The following is an 18117-nucleotide window of genomic DNA, read 5'->3' as shown; positions in this document are numbered from 1 at the left end:
AATTTCCAGCTGACAAGAGTTTTGCTATAAAATGTAGGTGTCAAGCAGACTAAACTGGATTAGTCTTTGCTAGACGTGAAACATTTTCAGGATGCAGAGGCTACTGGGACCAATAAACAACCACGCCTCTTTCTCAGGGCCTTGAGTTTCTCTCCATAAATCTGTGAACCTCTAATGTCCAAAGGTATTAACGGGTGGATGCAAGGCTGGTTAGTGTCATTGGGGTCTTCTTTTTGATCTCCCGCCATCTAGGTTGGTGTCCCCCACTGCCTCTTGCAGGAGCGAGTGGCATAATTCAACTACGTACTGCATGAAGAACTACTTTCTTTTATCTGTCATGAACCTTCCAACATCCGACTTCATTTGATACCTATGAGTTCTAGCATTATGAGAGCGGGTGAAAAACGTTCCTCTATCCACTTTCTCCATGACATGCATAATTTTTGTAAGCTTCTGTCATGTCACCTTTTAATTGCCTTTTCTCTAAACTAAAAAGCCCCAAACGCTGCAACCATTCTTCACCATCCTCGCTCTATCCCCTTAATCATTTAGGTTGTCCTTTTCCAAACCTTTCTTCTGAACCTAAACTATCCTTTTTGAGGCAAGGTGACCAGAACTGTACACTGTATCCCTTCCCTCATGATCTCTAGTATGGGATTTGCCTTTTTCACAGCTGCTGCACACCAGGCCAACATCTTCATTGAGCTATCAGCTACGACCCCAAGGTCCCACCATAAAACCTGGTGGTCTGTATTCAGTTTGGTGGTTCACACAAGTCCTGCAGACTTTGTACTCTCAGTGGATAGATCAGAGAAGAGAGGGCTGCAGCTTGAGACATGGGCAATGGGGCTGAGAGATTCCAGAGCCAACAGTAATAAGAGGAGGAGATGTTAAGAGTCTGTGGAAGGCAGCCGGTGCTGGAAATAGCAAACAATTTTGTTGAGTGCTTTGAGTTTAACCCTCGGTTTTCTGGAAGTCAGGGGTGACAGGTGGGCTCATGTTGCCTGTTTAACTCCCTGGAAAGTGTGACTGTGTTTACACAACGATGTCTCCAATTTCTTTGTCCCAAAAGACACTGCCGGCTGCAGCAGAGGAGAAAAATAATATACATCCCTGGAAGTTGACTTCCCAGCCTTCGAACAAATTGTCCTCAGCCTTGTTTACAGACCTCTCTCTGGAGGGGTCACCCCTCCCCATGTGACAGCATGTCAGCCTTTAGGAAACACGACCCTCTTCCCAACTGATCCTGCCAGCCAATGCACATGTGACTCAGATGATATAAATAGAGCAGAGGAGCTGTCTCAGACAAAGTGCAGAAGCCCAAAGGTTTGCTTGAAGGGTCAGCGCACACAGTTCTAGAACCCAGAAGCAGACGGTGAGACCTTCCGCACGGAGCCTCTCTCCAGTCGCTTAAAAAAAGAAAGGATATAATTTGGAAGCACCGAAGGGGGCAATGGATTACCAGTCGAGCATCATCCGGGACTCTAACCCCATGGAGAATCTGGAGAAACAGTTGATTTGCCCCATCTGCCTGGAGATGTTCTCCAAGCCGGTGGTGATCTTACCTTGCCAGCATAACCTCTGCAGGAAATGCGCCAACGACGTCTTCCAGGTCAGTAGGCGTCCAAGCATTATTGGTGTGTGCTGGGACGATGGGGGTGGGGAGGGAGTTGTGGGTGTGTTTTAGGTGAGGTGGGAGCAGCGGGGAGTTATGCCACTTAAATGTATAGATCACCTCTGTGCAAAAGAAGAAGAAGGGGGAAAGGGCAGAAGATCTGGGTTCATCCTCGAACAATATCCCCAGTGTGGTGTACATATCTCAGGCTTGCGGATTCTGCTGGGAGGGGGGCAGTTACCAGAACCTGAGGTCCCCCCTCCCACGTGGGTACAAACTAATAGCTTCACTAAGCTACAATTCCCAGCACCCTTAACAAACTACAGTTCCAAGGATTCTTTGGGGAAGCAATGAACTGTAAATGTGCTTCAAATGTACAGCCCACATGCTCCTATCCATTCTTATTCAGAAGCAAGTCCCACTGATTTCAACAAGACTTCCTTCCAATAATGCTTGCCTAAGACAGCAGTCTTTGACAGCCCTCCTCACATGTTATTCATGTGCAAAACCTAAGTGTACAGAACAGGGAAAAGGAGCCTCAGTCCCAGGGGCCAAATGCAACCTTCTGGGCCTCTTCCTCTGGCCCTTGGACCTCTCCCAGGTCCCACCATTCTACAGCCACACCCCCTGTCCCCAGGCCACGCCCCTCACTGGCCCCGCTTTGCAGCCCCTTGGGCGCTTCTGCCTGGTTGGAATGTGCCCTTGAACTATGATATTGTTTCTTGCTTTCCTGGAGGGTGTGTGTGAGAGAGTGTGCATTAAAATGAGCCAACAGCAAAAATTCACCTGTGTTGCTCCACCCACTTTTGCCTCTGGTCCCGCCCACATCGGAACATCTGGCTGTGCTGGTATACTGTTCACACGGAGCCTCTTCTAGAGAGCAGGAGCTCATGTGTTGGGCTTTTGTCTTCCACTAGATAAAGCTGTGAAGAGCCTACGTCACCCTGTCATCTTTGGGTGGGACTTTGTATCTTAAATTATAGACCTATATGTCAATAGCAACAGAATTTTCTATTCTGTTACAACTGCCTGTCACTTATTACCATTCATTATAATCTAAAATGGTAAATGCATGAGCCTGAGGGATAGCTCAGTTGGTAGAGCATGAAACTTAATCTCAAGGTTGTGGGTTCGAGCCCCATGTTGGGCAAAAGATTCCTGCCTTGCAGGGCGTTGGACTAGATGACCCTCATGGTCCCTTCCAACTCTACAATTCTATGCTCCTCTAAAACCATTTAAAATTTTAATACCCTGTTTGTTAGAAGCTGCCCAGAGTGGCTGGGGAGGCTAGGCCAGATGGGGTATAAGGAATAAATTATTATAAAGGTTTTACAGTCCTAAGTGTCACATAGTAGTCTGGTTCATCCAATATGTACTTTCTTATTTATCTACTTATACAACGAAGAATGGTCTCCATCATAGTGTTATCTACCTACACATACTGAAAGGCCAAGGTGCCCCTTTAATATGAGTGTGGAAAAGATTTCCCTTGGCTCGAGAAAACCAAGCCCTTTCCCCAGAAGGACCCAAGGCTACCAATCAGGTTGTCAAATGAAACGCTGCCATTTTCTAGTTGAAAATACATAAATAATCTCAACTCAACCTTGGTGCTACATGGCCTGGAATTTCCAGCAGGGAAATAGCTGCTTTAGTCTTTGTGAAGTAGCCAAGGTGGTGCCCACCAGGTGTTATGGACTACAACTCCCATCAGCCCCAGCCAACATGGTCAGGAAAGATGGGAGCTGTAGTCCAACAACATTTGGAGAGCACCACCTTGGCTAATACACCTGCCTTAGACTTAAAACTTTATTATGGGATTCACTTTTATGAACTAAAGGAAGTGCACTTCCAATCCACAAAAGTTTATGCCATAATGAAACGGTTAGTCTTTAAGGTGTCACAATATCATTTGATGTTTCATAGAATGATCCAAGTTGGGCTCATCTCTGGCTACTTCCAAGCACAGTTCCGTGTTCTTATTTCATCCCTGAACAGAATGTTATGTTCTGAAAGAAATCACCCTCTGCCCAATCACATTAATGAATGAATTGATTTATTGACTGAATAACTGGAACGACAAGATGAGCCAGCATTGAGCAAACTCATTAGCAGCGCTGTGCAAAAAAAGCAAGAAGGAAACGAAAAGGATATACTGTATCAATGTACTTTAGTTGCAACATGAGTTAAATATAATAACTGTGAAATATCCTTCATTACTTTTGCCAGGGGTCTCATCCCCTTGAAAATTCAAATACAACCCCTTTCCAATTTCAGTTTGTGTGAATGCACCAAGACCACTTCCCAAGAGATCCAAGAGAAGCTGTGGCCAGGAGCCAGTTGATAAGAGTGCTGGGCCTGTTTTACTTCTGACACCGCCTTTCCAAAGTGTGTTGATCGTTGTTGCCAAACCTCCAAGGCAACATAACAAGGAGAGGCAGGAAGGAAAACCCAGGGGCAGAGGAGAAATTGGATTCTGTTTGCTGGGACAGGGGGATTAAAGTCTTCCAAAGGTCTTACAGTTTGACAGCCAGTTGCAGAGGGGAAGGCAGGGACTGAAGTGCTTGTTGAAACCCAAACCAGACCTGTTGTTCCTTTATTATCACCAAGGGCTGCTTCTCTCAAAATGGCTTCCTGCACAGACATAATTTCCATCCAGGAAAACCCATATGGCCACTGGGTCATGTGACAAATACATGTATGAATGTGTCACTTGTAGATGGTGTGAAGATACCTCATGAGCTTCTAGAAGCAGAGTTTTAGGGAAAGCTGGTCCACAGTTTTACCTAATGTGTTTTTGTGCATCGCAACAGTCAGATAAGTGCAGATTTCAGAGGATGCTGGAGTTTCAGGTCCCATGTTGCTTTGGAACGTGCAAATTTGATAGATTCTCTTTTTAATGGGAACTGAACTGAATTTCTCCCCCATCTCTGGCTGTCACAGGGTTCTTCCTTTATGATCATAAGACCCTTAGAACAGCCCTGCTAGATACTCTGAAGGCCTACCCTAGCCCTGCATTCTGCCCCCACAATAGCCAACCAGATGCCTCCAGGAAGCTCATGAACAGGGCAAGACAGCAGTGACCCTTTCCTGCTCTTGCGCGGCAGTAAATGATATTCAGTGACATACCAGCTCCAAAATCTGAAGGAGGATGAACAGCCATGGGTAGACTTACAGAATCCTCCTTCCCACCGGCATCCATTTTGTACTGCTGGCATTTCATGGTACAGTCACAAGAAGCTATTGTAAATAAATAAATAAATTCCAACACTGTTTCAGCTCCTCTTAAATAACAAAACCCTTCTTTCCCTTATAATCCCCCACTTTGATTGAACCATCTCTAACACTGAAATCAACATGTTGTTCAAAAGCTGGATCAGTGCTCTGCTAAAGAGGATTGGAGCAAGTGGCCTGTTCCTATGAAGGGTTGTCCAACCCATTCAGATCTGCTCATCAATAGGATGGAAATTAATCAAGGGCTGGAGCAGATTCTCTCACAGTCATTCTCTAATGGATGTGATTTGCAGCAGGCACAGGATGGACCAAAAGAAAGTACTCTACACCCCACACTCTGGCTTAGATGGGCTTTTAAAAAGGAATTAGATCAGGGATAAGGAACTGGGGAACTCCAGTTATTGTTGCACTCAAGCTCCCATCAGCCCCAGCTAGCATGGCCAATGGCCAGGGATGATGGGAGTTGTAGTGCAGCAACATCTGGAGGGTACCATGTGTTGTCCATCTCTGGTTCATACAAATTCATGGAGCGTAGACTTAAAATCAATTCACATTTCTGCAGCAATTTGCAGTTATTGTTATTTTAATCCTCATTAAAAGTCTTCAGCATTTTAGTGTAGATCAGGCATAGGCAAACTCCAGCCTTCCAGATGTTTGGGACTACAATTCCCATCATCCCTGACCACTAGTCCTGTTAGCTAGGGATGGTGGGAATTGTAGTCCCAAACATCTGGAGGACTGGAGTTTGCCTATGCCTGGTGTAGATCTCTCCTTATATACACATTTTTTGCAGCTTTGACTCATGTGCTCATTTTTTTGCAAGCAATTTCTCCTAGTATAATGCATTTTTGTATGTTTTCTTCACCAATACATTCATTTTTATGCACATTTCCCCCTTATATGTGCATTTTTGTTACATTGGTTGTTGAACTGCATCAGAAAATTTGGAGGTGTGAGTTTTGAAGGATGGCTGAGTTTTGGTTCTCACACATTTTCAGAAAGTGCAAATTGTGATGAATTCAGCTTTAAATGTGAGCCGAATCAAACGTCTCCTGCATTACTAGTTAAAGCAAGAATGGTGAAACAGTAGACCTCCAGGTGTTATTCAGCTACAACACAGGTGGGGAAATCTCAGCATCAGGAAGACATAGGTTCTCCACTCTAGATCTAAAAAGACATGTGAAATAGATAACATGCAACTATGTAATTGAAAACCTAGCTGTGGCCACTGATCTCCAGCTCCAATAGAAAGGTTGTTGTTGCAACAGTTATAAAAAGGGTCTTCTGGTTGGATCATCCACTCGGTTTGTTGAGCTTGGCCAGTTTTCCAATGTCATGCTCTGATACAAGTGCAAAGCATGATGGGGTTTTCCCATCCCATAAGGACAACTATGAATCATTCTTACAAGCGTCACCAGATAACTGTGATGATACTTGAATAGCTGAGCCCTCAGGTCATCTTTTCCAGGCCAAACGATGGTAGGATTGGTTGTTTTGTGGGGTCCTTTGCACACACAAAAAATAATTTTAAGATTACTGAACTTTACCCTTACATTGTTGATGGCACTTGCAGGCTGCTAACCCATACTGGCAAACGGCCCGGGGGACTACCATATCAGGGGGACGGTTCCGCTGCCCCTCCTGCCGCCACGAAGTCATCCTGGACCGCCACGGAGTCTATGGCCTACAAAGGAATCTACTGGTGGAGAACATCATTGATATCTACAAGCAGGAATATACCAGGTTTGTATCACAGCTGCCTTCCTCTTGTTTGCCATAGCTCAAGGGGGAAGTCATAGCTCAGAGGGAGAGCATCTGCTTTGCATGCAGAAGATTCCACTTTTGATCCTCAGCATCTTCAGGTAAGCCCAGGAGACTCCTCGTCCAAAACCCTGGAAAGCTATTACCACCCAGTAGACAATACTGAGAGAGATGGGATAAAGGCAGCTTCCTATGCTTTGAGGGAGAAGCACGGCTGTCACTCATATTTGGGAAGGATCCATTTGTTAGAAAGTGGGCAGAAAAAAGCAGACTAGTCCAGGAACACTGGGAGGACTTTAGGAACCCAGCACACATGCACCGATCCATTTCCATTAGAGGAAGTGGAATTTGGGTGGATTAGAGAGGTATCTGAATATAGTAGGGGAGGCGCTGATGATGCTTTGTGGGGGAGCGGGGTGTCATTAAGTCCTGCCCAGAGTGAAGAAATAGCATTGGCTTCCCAAAATAAAATCAACAGCTCTGCAGAGCCAGAGCTAGCTTCTTGGACACTTTGGCACGCACAGAAGCAAGGTCTAAACATAACCTCAGTGTGGAGGTTAATATTAGAGAGGAGGTGGGAGTCAGTCCAATTCCTACTGTACAAAGAGATGGCCAGGGTCTAGTCTCCATTACCTTCATGTCAAATCCACACACACACCCCATTATATTCTTGTAGAGAAGCTGGTAAATGTGGACTGGATGAGGTAGCAGTTAAGTAGAGTTGTAGCTGATTGACAAACCCAGAGAGTGCTCACTGACGGTTCCTCGTCACCCTGGAAAAAAGTGACAGGTGGGGTGCCACAGGGTTCTGTCCTGGGTCCGTTCTTGTTCAACCTCTTTATAAGTGACTTGGAAGAAGGAATTGAGGGGATGCTCATCAATTTTGCAGATGAGCAAACCAGTGTGAACTGAACACACAACTATCCTTTGAAATCTGCACTTCTCCAAATTTTGTGATGCAGTTCCCCATTCAAAGCATGCCAAAAATGAATAGATGAGTGAAAATGATGTACAAAACTACATTATATGGGGAAGGGGGAAGCTTGCAAAATGCATATATTAGGCAAGATGTGTACAAAGATGTATAGCTTAGAAGAAATGTGCACACACAAAATTTGTGTGGATTTTTTAAAAGGGAAAATTGCTAGTTGATGTGGAATTGGAATAGGTAAATGAGAAGCAGAGAAAGACAGAAATTGACAGATTTGTGCATCTCTGTTGTAGCGGTTGATTGCTGATGAAGGAGAAACACACCTGAGCCACTGTTCCCAATTAACCAAACTCACATGTGAACTCTGGCCTTATTCCCATAAATAAAGAGATGCCGTTAAGATGAGAAAAGAGGAGGGAATATGTGTGCTTATCTTTAAACAAAAGTCCATTACGTCCAGGACTAAGAGTCTCATCTGTCCAACTGGCTTCTTTTGTGTTTTCTCCAGCCGACCCCTGAAGAAAGGAAACCACCCAATGTGCAAAGAACACGAAGATGAGAAGATCAACATCTATTGCTTAACTTGTGAGGTGCCCACCTGCTCCATGTGCAAAGTCTTTGGGGCTCACAAAGACTGCGAAGTGGCGCCCCTTCAAAGCGTCTTTCAGGGCCAAAAGGTACCAATTGTTGCTTTCAATGGCTTCACACTCCTTTTCAAACTTTTTTTCAACTTTCTGCCTCAGAAAACGCTTCCCTCCATTGGCTGACCTGCAGGGGGACTCCAAAACCCTTGCACTGGAAACTCTCAAGTCATTGAACCTCAGACCTAGGGACCAAACATGGCCCTCCAGTCTTCTCCTTTGGGACTCTCCCTAGGCTACCTCTATCTTTTACACCTCTATCCAATTGCCAAAAAAAGGGACCCTGCTTTTTTCACAATGTAAATAAATATATAACCCTACTGAAACCTCCCACGCATGGCTGGCTTGTTGGTGGTAGGGCATAAGCTGTCTTTCAAGGAAGTTGTTGTTCACCATTATTGATCTTCTCATTGAGGAATCCTTGATAAGCTTCAGAGGAATCTCAGGGGGTGGTTAGATCAGTGTTTCCCAACCTTGTGCCTCCAGCTGTTTTTGAACTACAACACCCATCATCCCTGACTAGCAAGACCAGTGGCAAGGGATGATGGGAATTGTAGTCCAAAAACATCTGGAGGCACAAGGTTGGGAAACACTGGGTTAGATCATTTTTGATTCCAGAGTTAATTGTCTTATTGATGAGGAGTGGACTTTTAAGATGGGAATGGACATTATTTCACGTGTGGCAAGCCAGACCTGCTATGTTTTGGTACCCACCTGCTCAGCCTTCCAAGTGGGGTCCTGGATTTCTGCCCCAAGCTCTACCTGGATGGCGCCCGTATTGGACACTACCACATTAAAGCAAAAAGGGGACCCATTAGGAAACCTTGGTGCATTGCACAAGGACAAAAGGGTTCAGTCCCTTGACCTTAGAGGGGTTCACATCTCATTGCTTGGCATGCAGATAGAGCAGGAGGGAGCATCTCCCATTTGGGTTGAGAGGTGATTGGAGACATCAGGATGTGCTGCGCTGTGCCTTTCAGGAATAGCCTTTGACTGCTAACACAGCTGGTATGGATATACACAGATGACTGCAGTCCCCAAGCAGCCACCAGCGGATTATATTTAGAGTCACTTGAGAGCCGCAAGGCGGTGGTGGACCCCTTGGAAAGGCGTTCAGTCCCAAGGGAGCAGCTGTGAGCAGGGCTGGAGGCTGAAGGTCTTTCCCTGGGCTTCTTGGATGGGTGCCATGGAGACTGCATGATTTCTCTCACAGGAGTCAAACAAATCAATCACTGGGTTCCTTCCCCACTTCAAGCACAGCATCTCTTTGGCATGCAGAAGGCCCCAGGTTCATTCCCCAAAATTGAGAGTAGAACCCATGTGTGGAAGCTGCAACTATAAAATAAATAAACCTGCCATGCAGGGATAAGTGGCTCACCTATTGGCTTCGTCACCATTCACCGCTCACAGTGCAACTCATCCTTCTCACCACAAAGCTAGGTTGAGCTTTGGCGCAGCAAACCAATGTCAGTCGCACTGTTTGAGTCATGACAGGGACAAAACAATTGCCCCACGGCCCAACCCACCCAGGCCAAGTTGTGCACGGCACATTCTCCATGTGAGAGCCACAGTTCAGACAGCCTTTTGGATCCTTGGAAGAGGCGGGGGTGGGTTGCCTAGTGGCCAGGTGACAAAAGACTGTCTGTGCTGGCTTCTGCTTGGTGAAAAGCACATTGTCTCCCAGGGGTTGAAAGGATCGTGTGAAAGTGCCTTCAGAAGCCATCAGGTCTACAAGGTATTGAATTTGCAGGGAGCATGAGGAGAGGGATTTGCACAAGCAACCACTGAGCTGAGGTTTTCTTAGCAACACCCTCTGTTTCCTTAAGAAGTCCTGCCTCATTCTTTCAGAGACAGGGGGTCTTGGGCTGTGGTGTGCTGGGGCAAATGGCACCTTGCTGAGTTAATAAAGATAATGATAAACATTTTCTGCACTGTACAACCCCCTCCCCAAGTCCCTGCCACCAGTTTGCAGTCTAACGAGACATGACATGAAAGGGAAAGGGGATAGAGAAGAAATATTATTATTATAAAGGGAAACAAGCCAATCTAGGCTGGAGCTGTTTGTATTACAAGACCCTCCCCACAGGCCTGTCCGAACCCAAATTAGAGGGTTCCTCTTTATCTCCTCTATTAGGATCTTGCATTTATTCCCATAGCCATCCCTTCTTTCACTGATATCCAGAGAAACAGCATGGCATGCCCTTTCTCTCGAAGGAGAAGGGGCATGCAGGATTCCAATCTATTTTTGTTGCCTTCTCTCACACACAGACGGAGCTGACCAACTGCATCTCTATGTTGGTGGCAGGCAATGACAGAATACAGACGATCATCAACCAGCTGGAAGAGTCGTGCAAAGCCACCGAGGTGAGGAATGCAACAAATGACTGAGCCCTTGGAAATCTGAGTGGCGGAAGGGAAACACAACTCTGAGATGGCTGGTGCAGGTGTTGAGAGGGCGAGGGGTGGGGGAGGAGAAAGAAAGATGTCTGCCTGTCTCTGAGGTTCACTGGCTTCCCTCTTTTCCCAAATCTGGGTAGCTAAATCAGGGGAGAAGTCTACTACTCCATTTAGACAAAGCAGTTGCTGCAAACCCACCATGTTCCTCACCCTCATCCACTTGTTTCCTCTCAATCCCCGGCAGGAGAATGGCCGGCAGGTCAAGCAGGACTTGTGTGAGAAGTTTGAAGCCCTCATTGCCACTGTAGAGGAGAGGCGGAGTTGGCTGCTGGAGCGCATCTCCAAGGCGCAAGAAGAGAAAGTTGGCTTCATGCAGAACCTCATCCAGCAGTACAAAGACCAGCTGGAGCAGTCGAGCAAGCTGGTGGAGAGCGCCATCCAGTCCATGGAGGAAGAGGCAGGAGCTGCTTTTCTCATGGTGAGGCAAACTTATGGGCAATGATGGGGAGCCTGTGGACCACCAGGTGTTGGTTGGACTACAACTCCCATCATAACTAGCCATTGGGGTTGCTGGTGTGAGTCCAGCGACATCTTGACAGCTATAGGTTCTCCAGCCCTGTGCTAAGGAAGTGGAGTGGACAGCCAACTCCTCTTTGTCTTCTGGCTGGAGACCAAGACCAGATTGCCCTCCTGCTCACTTCCATAGCTGCAAGAAACTCAGTGCAGCAGGCCTTGACAATCATAATCATAACTGCAGGATTTTCTTTGATGACCATTGTGGGTCCATCACTGGCAGTAGAGAAGGATGGTTGCCTGCACATCAGGAACCTTTAGCTCTGCCAAGGCACTGCTTTTCTACTGGAAGTAGAATTTAAAAGGCTGGTTCCACATGGGGCAACATATCATTCCATCCATGTCCAGCAACAGCCATCCTCCTGGCCTCGATTAGGGGTGGGGGAACCCCGCCGGCCAACTTTGACAGATGGGCCGGGCAACCCAGCTGTCAGTCAGATGACACCGTTGTGATGGCAGATGACTCACAAAGCAGGTTGCCCTGTCCACCTGCCAAAATCCCTTGTGCAGGGTTCTCAAGATGGCTACCTGTTGCTGGAGGTGCAGCAGGAGCCACACAGAACAGCTCACAGAGCCATTTGCAAGTCTCCTCAAGGGTGGAAAGGAGCAACACTGGGGGCCTTCAAAGAGCACAGCTGGGAACAAGAAACCATTTAGATGAAATGGAAACTGCTTTCCCCTCCTTGAGCAAGCCAACCCCCTCCCACCTATCAGCTGATGGGTTGTTGGGAGCCCCCCTTACTTCAGCAAAGGAACAAGTGGGAGCACATTTTAGTCTCCTGAGCGTTCCTTTGTAGCCTTGCCCTGCCCTGCTCCACTCTGTGCCACCCTCTTCGCTGCATCTCCCTCCTTCTTCCAGGAAGCAGCAGCGACTCACCTGCCAGGCCACGTAAATGTCTCCACCCCACCATCTACTATTAAATTCTGCTGAGTGCTAGCACCAATCACAATTGAGGGAAAGGGTGACTTTACCCAAAATAAGTCCAAGGGAGACTTTGCATATCCTTTTTCAACTCTCCACCTGCTGCTTTAGGAGACCCAACCTCCAAACTGGCCTCTAGATCAAAATATTTGAAAAGAATCACTTAGCATATGTCAAATGCCATATAAATGCTATCTCAGTAGCTCTGACAACAACAACCCTGGAAGGTAGGCCACTACGAGACTAAAGGAGAGACACAGGTTCTAATCCCCCTTCAGCCAGAAAACTCATTAGATGACCTTGGGCCAGCCACTATCACTCAGCCTAACCTACCTCATAAGGTTGTTGTGAGGATGAAATAGGAAGAGAAAACCATGTATGTTGCCTTGGATCTCTGGAGGAAGGGCAGATGATCAAAGCAGGTCAAACTTTCAAGATACTGCCACTAAGGGGGGCACAGTTTTAAAGTGAAATGTCTTTCTCCACTAATGATCACTCTCTGTTTTTTTTCCCTCCCCCTCCCTGTTTCTTCCTCATTCCAGTCTGCCAAGCAGCTCATTAAAACGTAAGTCCTGGAACACAATTTTCTAAATTGCAGCTTCTCTGTGCAAATTCTTCTGTATGCTCTTCTTCTCAATGAATACAGGATCCTAATGAGAAGCTCTCTCTGATTGAAAGCTTAAAAACAAGGCTCCTTTTCAGAGCTGACCAGTTTCGAAGGGGTGTGCTGCTTTTTGTTTCTTTGCTGAGTTGTAATACTCCTGCTTGCAGAAATTGAGAGGCAGAATAAAGATCATAAAGTATGCTTGGTTCAGTTTGCATTAAAGGTGAACCTTCCATATCCCCACTTCCTCTTGTTCCGCTTCTTCCACACACCCCACTCCAGAAAACTTCTCTTTAGTGCTCTATCGGAGCAAACTGCAATTTGGGTTTCCCCCGGATTGATGTTTGCTCTAATTTTACACTAAAGAGCAGGTTTTCCCTGGGAATGGAGCAGGGTAAAGGGAAAAAGAAAGTTCAAACCCATGCCTAGAAAGTGCGGGTCAAGTGGGAAACTGCTTGGACCCCTGCTTTTTAGGCACAAAACAATCGGAAGTGTGGATCAACCCAATAGGTGAACCAAACCAAAGCCATCATTTGAAATACATTTCAGGATGAGTTATAACCAAAATTAAAACAACACAATGGGTTAATGAAGTTCTGGGATAACTCATCTGGGAATAAGCCCCACTGAGCATACCTGTAGGACTTACTTGTGAGTGAATTACACTGCACAGTTGCAGTCCTCTACCTACTTACCTAGGGGTAAGTCCCATTGAATTAAGTGGGGATTAACTCTGAGTAGACATGTATATGATAGCATTGGGAAACGCACTAAGAGCAGGAAGAAAAAAACATCTCTTTCCATCCTGTTTTCTCCGTAGAATTATCGAGGCATCGAAGGGTGCTCAATTGGAGAAGATTGAGCCAGGTTTTGAAAACATGGATTATTTTACCATAGACCTGGAAAACATTGCAGAAGCCTTGAGAAGCCTTGACTTTGAGGCAGGTATGGTAAACACGGCACCTTTTCAGTGTTCTTGTCATTTAAAGAATCTTTCCCCTCCAATTAATATTAACAACAACAACTTCCAAAGTAACTTACAGATCAATAAAACCAAGACCAAGTCCCTACCCCCAGAATTCCAAAGATACAACAGAAATGGAAACTAGATGAGTCAGTCACCAATACAAAAAATTGTTACAAGTCATCTCTCAAGCTTTACTAAGTACTACTGCATGCCAGCTGTCAAACACCACCTACTGACACCAAATTTCCTTCAGGGTTTCCTTGAAGGGGTTGCATGCAGTTGTCAGATATATGGTGCATGCCCAGTAAATATTGAAGATATGTCAAGTGTTCTCCTGAGCAAACATTCATAATGGAAAATTTGGCAGAGAAAGTTCCTCTTGTGTCTCAATTGCCTCTCCCACCTGCTCTGTGGCTAAGGCCCATTGCTCCCTACGAAGGACAGCTGCATCACCTTGTTTTCTGTTATTAGAGAGGTTGAGCAGACTAATGAAACTGCCTCTACCTGTAAGCTACTTGCAAAACAAAGATAAAGGATTATTAGCACAGTTAGAAATAATAACTAATATTTTCAAATACTGCCCCTTTAGGCACAAAAGGTTTTCAGAGAATCCCATGCATTGTTCCTTATGAAGAAGAGATCACAGCTCAGCGGTAGAGCATGTGCAAAATATTCAGAGCGTCCCAGGTTCAGTCCCCAGCATCTTTGGGTAGGACTGGAAGAGACTTCAACCTGAAACCCTAGCAAGCCCCTGCCAGTCAGTGTAGACGATACTAACTGGGCAGAGCAACAGTCTGATCTGGTCTAATTCATCCTTCTGTGTTCCTTTGAATGGATGGTTGTAGTGAGCAAACTGCTTTCCTCCCAGTGTTTTCTGCGAAGGACCACAGGTCAGGGGGGAGAGCACAGATTTTTCCATGCGAGAAGGTCTCCAGTTTGGTTCTTGGCATCTCTTGTTTAAAAGGGATCTGGTAGCAGGAAGTGGAAAGACCGTAGCCTCAGCCACTGCCATTCATTAGAGTAGACAGTAGGGGAGCTAAGTGTTGGCTGTGCACACACCATACATTTAAAGCACACACATCCTTAAAGAATCATGGGAAATGTAGTCTGTTAAGGGCGTTGCAGCTCTGTGAGGGGTGAACTACAACTCCCCTGGTTATTTTGGGCTGGTGGTGTACTCTAAATGTATGTGGTGCGTTTGCAAGATCCTTCCTAGCTGAACTCCTGGCATCAAATGTCAGTAGATGGTTCCTTGGTAGAAAAGGTGGTTCTAAATCTCCTGCATTGTGTATCTCTCTGCCCTGCCCCTCCAAACCCTTTTAAGATGAGGAAGATGAAGAGCTGAATGAGGAAGAAGAAACAGATGAGGGAGACCCACAAGATGAGAAGGTGGATGGTACGTGCATAACTGAGCAAGTGAAAGAGAAATGTGGCTGTTGAGAAACTATTTTAACTTTGGCTGCTCAGAGCATCCACGTTCTTGCTGAGGACTGGGGTTTGCGTGGCACCTTGAATCATGGCAGTGCTATTTTCATTTCAATACCGTGAGGGGGAAAATGGCACCCATGGGATGTCTTTTTGAGTTTTGCCCTTCCAGAACTTCACAGCTTTAGCTGCCATTGATGGAGGCAAGGAGATTCACAGTGCAATGACACCCTGTCACTGGAACGCTGTTCTCAGCAAAGAACACAGGCTAGAGGAAAGAGAGCCCCAACTATACATTTAAAGAAGTATCATACCACTTTAAACAGCCACGACTTCCCCCAAAGTGTTCTGGGAACTCTTTGAGAGCTGCAATTCCCAGAGTTCCCTTGGAAGAGAGACCGATGACCAACCCCTCTTCCCAGGGCACTCTGGGAATTGCTCTGGGAGGGGAATAGTGTTCTGTGTAACTTGGGGTGAACTACAGTTCCCAGAATTCTTTGTGTCAGCCAGCCTCTCAGTTTTATTGCACATAGCCAAAGGCTGCCGCAATGTACAGAGAATCATTCAACAATTAATAGAAAATATACTGGATTGATACAAAAAACTTAAAACATTTATATTATCAAGACATTACCTACTCTAAACAGAGCTATAAAAGTACTTTAATATACAAGTTAAGACATTAAACAATAAAATTTATAAGCTAAAATTATCACATGGTCACTAATATGTTAATCAATACAATGTGCAATTATATTCAGAGTTTGGTGATAAAGATGAATTCTTTGTGGAAACTAAGTGGTATAAATGAGTTTAAATGTACGATGTGGATAGAGAAACAGTCTTCCCTGTTACAAGGCAATTGCCGTCAGCTGTTGGCCACTTTAGTTGGGGCTGATGGGTTTTGGGGTCCAGTCACAATTGGAGGGTCCACACATTCCCCATCCTTTCCTTGTGTACTAAACTGGTTTCACTTACGTCTTTTCCACCTTTGTTTGTTTCAGGTCCTCAGTAACGAAGGAGGAGGGGAAAATGGATTCCAGAAGGGAAGGAGAAATTCTGCCTGTACGGACTGGGAAGACTTGGGGAGGGGGAGGAAGAGGGGTGTAGTGGGGTGGGACGCCCAAATTGAATGCCCAACAAGCAATGAGGAAAAGGAGCAGGACGAAGTTCAGCTGAAGAAGAGCCATTTGGGATGTGGAATTCTTGGCAGTCCAGAAAGAATACTTGCACAAGGACACTTTTATACACGGGTGCAAAAAGGAACCTTTCATACATTTTATATGTTGTTGGTGTGTGTGTTTTTGTACATAATTATCATGCACTTGAATTATTTTTTTTTGTAATGAAGAGAAGATAAGCTTTTTCTCCCCCTCAGTTTTTTTTTTTTGCGGGGGGAGGGAGCATTCAGAGCACCCTCCCGCAGACCGAAGGATGCCAATTCTGGGAATTAGTTAGAGTTTCTTTGCACTGCTTAGACTGTTAGGAAAAATGGGAAAGTTTTAGTGTTAGTAGACCTTAGCTAACCAACCGTACCAATAGTTTTAGTCAACTTTTTTGATCTAGGAAGAAGGATCTGATAAAAGAATATTATCTGCCTCAATGCCTGTAGCTGAACTTTAAAAGGTGTCTGCCGATTTTACTTCTTTGTTGTATATAGTTAAAATAAAATGAATTCCAATTTTATCTCAATTGGTTATTTATTTCAGCCAATCAATCTCTATTATTATGACCACAGATCAGCCACTAAGTTACTAAGTTAAAATAAAATGAATTCCAGTTTTATCTCAATTGGTTATTTATTTCAGCCAATCAATCTCTATTATTATGACCACAGATCAGCCACTAAGTTACAGTCAAACAAATGCAGTTTTCAGGCCAAGAAAAGACTATTAGGAAGAATTACCGGTATTTATTTAGAATATTTATAACCTGCCTTGCAAACAAATGATTCATACTTAAGTATCCTCTAGATCAGGGGTGGCCAACTCTCAAGAGACTGCGATCTACTCACAGAGTTAAAAACTGGCAGTGATCTACCCGTTTTTTGGGGGTTCAGGTGTCAAAGTTGTTGAGCTTTTTTTCTGGGAGGGGGAGGAAGAAGGCCTGATTTAGGGAGGGGGAGGAAGAAGGTGCAGGCTAAAATGTTGATAGGGAAGCCAAAGTTGAGCTTCTCTGTGGGGAGCCAGTTATCTGCCGGTGATCTACCACAGACGTCCAGTGATCTGCCGGTAGATCATGGTCTGCTCCAGATGTTGCTAAACTACAACGCTCATTAGTCCCAACACACAATGGTCCTGTGTCGTTTGTTTGTTTGTTTGTTTGTTTGTTACATTTGTATACTGTGTACCCTCAGGTCTCAGGGCAGTTCACAATATAAAATCACAACATCTGAATATAAAATACATAACAAAAATAAGAACAGCCCAATAATCCCCCCTCCCCAACACATTTTAATAATGGCCTGAGCTTGTACTGGACAGTGGCTTCTGGCTCTAAGGCTTTATAGGTCAAAATCAGCATTTTGAATTGGGCCCGGAAACTAAACGGCAGCCAGTGCAGTCATGCCAGGATTGGTATATGTTCAAACCGTCTTGCCCCATTGAGCAAACTGGCCACTGAATTCTATGCTATCTGAAGTTTCCAAACAGTCTTCAAAAGCAGTCCTATGAAGTAATCCAGGCACGTCCAACAGGCAGATCGTGACCTATCAGTAGATCACTGGATGTCTGTGGTAGATCACTGGTAGAGATCCAAAGAAGCTCAAAACAACTTTTGGCACCCCTAAAAAAGCTCAACATTTTTGCCTTGCACCCCCCCCCCCACAAAACGAGGCTTTCCTCCTCCCTAAAAAGCTCAACAACTTTGACCCAAATCCCCCAAAAAGGGGTAGATAACAGCCAGTTTATAACTCTGTGAGTAGATTGCACTCTCTTGGGAGTTGGCCACCCCTGAGTAATCTAACCTAGGGGTTACCAGAGCATAAACAACAGTAGTTAGCCTGTCCCTGCCCAGATAGGGGCACAGCCAAAGCTGATGGAAGGCACTCT

At 45.3% G+C, this 18117-nt stretch overlaps 1 protein-coding gene across 2 annotated transcripts; it reads left to right on the top strand.

The window, feature by feature from the left end:
- Positions 1-1294: 1294 nt before the first annotated feature.
- Positions 1295-16753, top strand: TRIM63 (tripartite motif containing 63). 2 transcript variants are annotated; one of them, XM_081921513.1, is made up of 9 exons: positions 1295-1612; positions 6420-6589; positions 8047-8215; positions 10448-10543; positions 10821-11054; positions 12614-12636; positions 13496-13620; positions 14967-15038; positions 16072-16753. In XM_081921513.1, the coding sequence occupies exons 1-9, from the start codon at positions 1454-1456 to the stop codon at positions 16080-16082; spliced, it is 1059 nt and encodes a 352-aa protein (XP_081777639.1). In that variant the 5' UTR covers positions 1295-1453; the 3' UTR covers positions 16083-16753. The 2 variants fall into 2 exon arrangements, with proteins under 2 accessions (XP_081777639.1, XP_081777640.1); XM_081921514.1 differs by lacking the exon at positions 14967-15038.
- The last annotated feature ends 1364 nt before the right edge of the window (positions 16754-18117 follow it).

Source organism: Podarcis melisellensis, assembly GCF_964234715.1.
Source record: "Podarcis melisellensis genome assembly, chromosome: 8".
Taxonomy (NCBI): Eukaryota; Metazoa; Chordata; class Lepidosauria; order Squamata; family Lacertidae; genus Podarcis; species Podarcis melisellensis.
The sequence above is the reverse complement of the archived record's forward strand: the minus strand, read 5'-3'. Positions and strand labels throughout refer to the sequence as shown.

Excerpts from the sequence above, each read along its gene's own strand:
- TRIM63 (XM_081921513.1), top strand. The coding sequence starts at position 1,454 with ATGGATTACCAGTCGAGCATCATCCGGGACTCTAACCCCATGGAGAAT. Across the intron at positions 10,544-10,820 it reads AGTCGTGCAAAGCCACCGAG|GAGAATGGCCGGCAGGTCAA; the intron begins GTGAGGAATGCA and ends AATCCCCGGCAG. Across the intron at positions 11,055-12,613 it reads CAGGAGCTGCTTTTCTCATG|TCTGCCAAGCAGCTCATTAA; the intron begins GTGAGGCAAACT and ends TCCTCATTCCAG.